At 48.1% G+C, this 1,437-nt stretch overlaps 1 protein-coding gene across 1 annotated transcript; it reads right to left on the reverse strand.

Annotated features, from left to right (window-relative positions):
• Nucleotides 1-235: 235 nt before the first annotated feature.
• LOC123176678 (GDSL esterase/lipase At5g45910-like) lies at nt 236-1,437 on the reverse strand. The gene is made up of 3 exons (XM_044590773.1): nt 1,200-1,437; nt 839-1,115; nt 236-742 (listed from the first exon to the last, which is right to left on the reverse strand). Exons 1-3 carry the CDS (start codon nt 1,386-1,388, stop codon nt 498-500), a joined length of 711 nt encoding a protein of 236 aa, XP_044446708.1. The 5' UTR covers nt 1,389-1,437; the 3' UTR covers nt 236-497.

Raw genomic sequence — 1,437 nt, forward strand, 5'->3', positions numbered from 1 at the left:
ACTATGAAAAAAATTGACAACGAGTCTTTCCAACATGTTTCGATTAATATTTCATTTTCTTTCAACAAAATTTCGTGGACAACAATATTTGCACCAATTTCAGTCATGTTCCAGACACCATTCATACTCATTTAAAATATTTTTCAATAAGTTTCACTTTTTCCAATACATTTCAGTGAATGTACATTAATACCAATGGATTTCAAGCATGCTTCATACATGTACCAAACATATCTTACAAATTCCTTAGAGCATCCTCTTTCATTCGATCCACATAAATCGAGCAGTCACATTTCACAAGATCCACATACTTGATTATTGACATAGGGATACATGACTGATAGCAAAGTCACATAAGACCAAAAGTATGCATAGGCGAGGGGAAAAAACACAAAGCGATCAGATCTGTTATCGGCAAACTACAACAACAATGGTCATATCTTTCGGCTCACTTAGTTCGTCATTCGCTGTTTTGTACCCCTAGATTTTGTGACGGCCTAGTCGACATGGCCCTCTGCACCCTGCTGCTTGCGGCTGACTCCTGTGGACGAGTTGATCTCGCCCAGCCAGACATCAGCGATGTGCCGGTTAGCCGCCTCCGTCAGGTGGGCGCCGTCCCAGTACAGCCGAGCAGATGGATCCTGGCACGTCGTCGCGGCTGCATCGCCGCATCTAAGCGTCGAGTTGAATCGGTACCTTCCAGGCCCTCCACAGCACACCATAAGTACGTCCTCTTCAAAACCTGCAATCATCCATCCATGAGCGTCAACCACCTTCCATGCATGATCACATTTTGTCTGTGTGCTAAGATTCTTTCAGTTGAGTTGGCGGCGCTAACCGAACTTGTGCGGCGATTCCACCATCTCCATGATTGGGCCGAAGAAATCGGCGTAGATGATTTTGACGTTGCGGTGGTTGGCCCGAAGCCTGGACAGCGCCGCCTGCAGCAGCGCGTTGTGGTACAGCCCCAGCTCGTTGTGCGCTGTCAGGCAGCCGGTTTTGGAGTCGTATGCTGCCGGTGGTGCATCGGCGAACTTGGTCAGGATGGGCGGCGAGCATCCCGACGGGATCACGCCAGGAACCACCAGGCTTCTCGCTCCGTGCTTGATCAGCCTCTGTTGACAGACACCAACAATTGGTTATCATCGGTGCTTGGCGAGCTTCACGACTACGACGTACATAAAAGTAGTAGAGAGTACCTCGATGGCGGTGGAGATGGTGGCGACGACATCTGGAACGAAAGACCGGACTTCCTGCACCGTTTTCCGTTGGAAGGAGAGGTGATAGTCGTTGACTCCGAACTCGCCCACCAAGAAGAGGGATCTGCCGAAAAATTTCTTGCACTCTGGATGCAATGCAAGATGCGTGTCATTTGATTGAGTTTTCATTAAGCGTTGATTTCTAATCTAATCTAAGGCATGATAGATGCAGATGTGA

Source organism: Triticum aestivum, unplaced genomic scaffold (assembly GCF_018294505.1).
Source record: "Triticum aestivum cultivar Chinese Spring unplaced genomic scaffold, IWGSC CS RefSeq v2.1 scaffold16444, whole genome shotgun sequence".
Classification (NCBI taxonomy): domain Eukaryota; kingdom Viridiplantae; phylum Streptophyta; class Magnoliopsida; order Poales; family Poaceae; genus Triticum; species Triticum aestivum.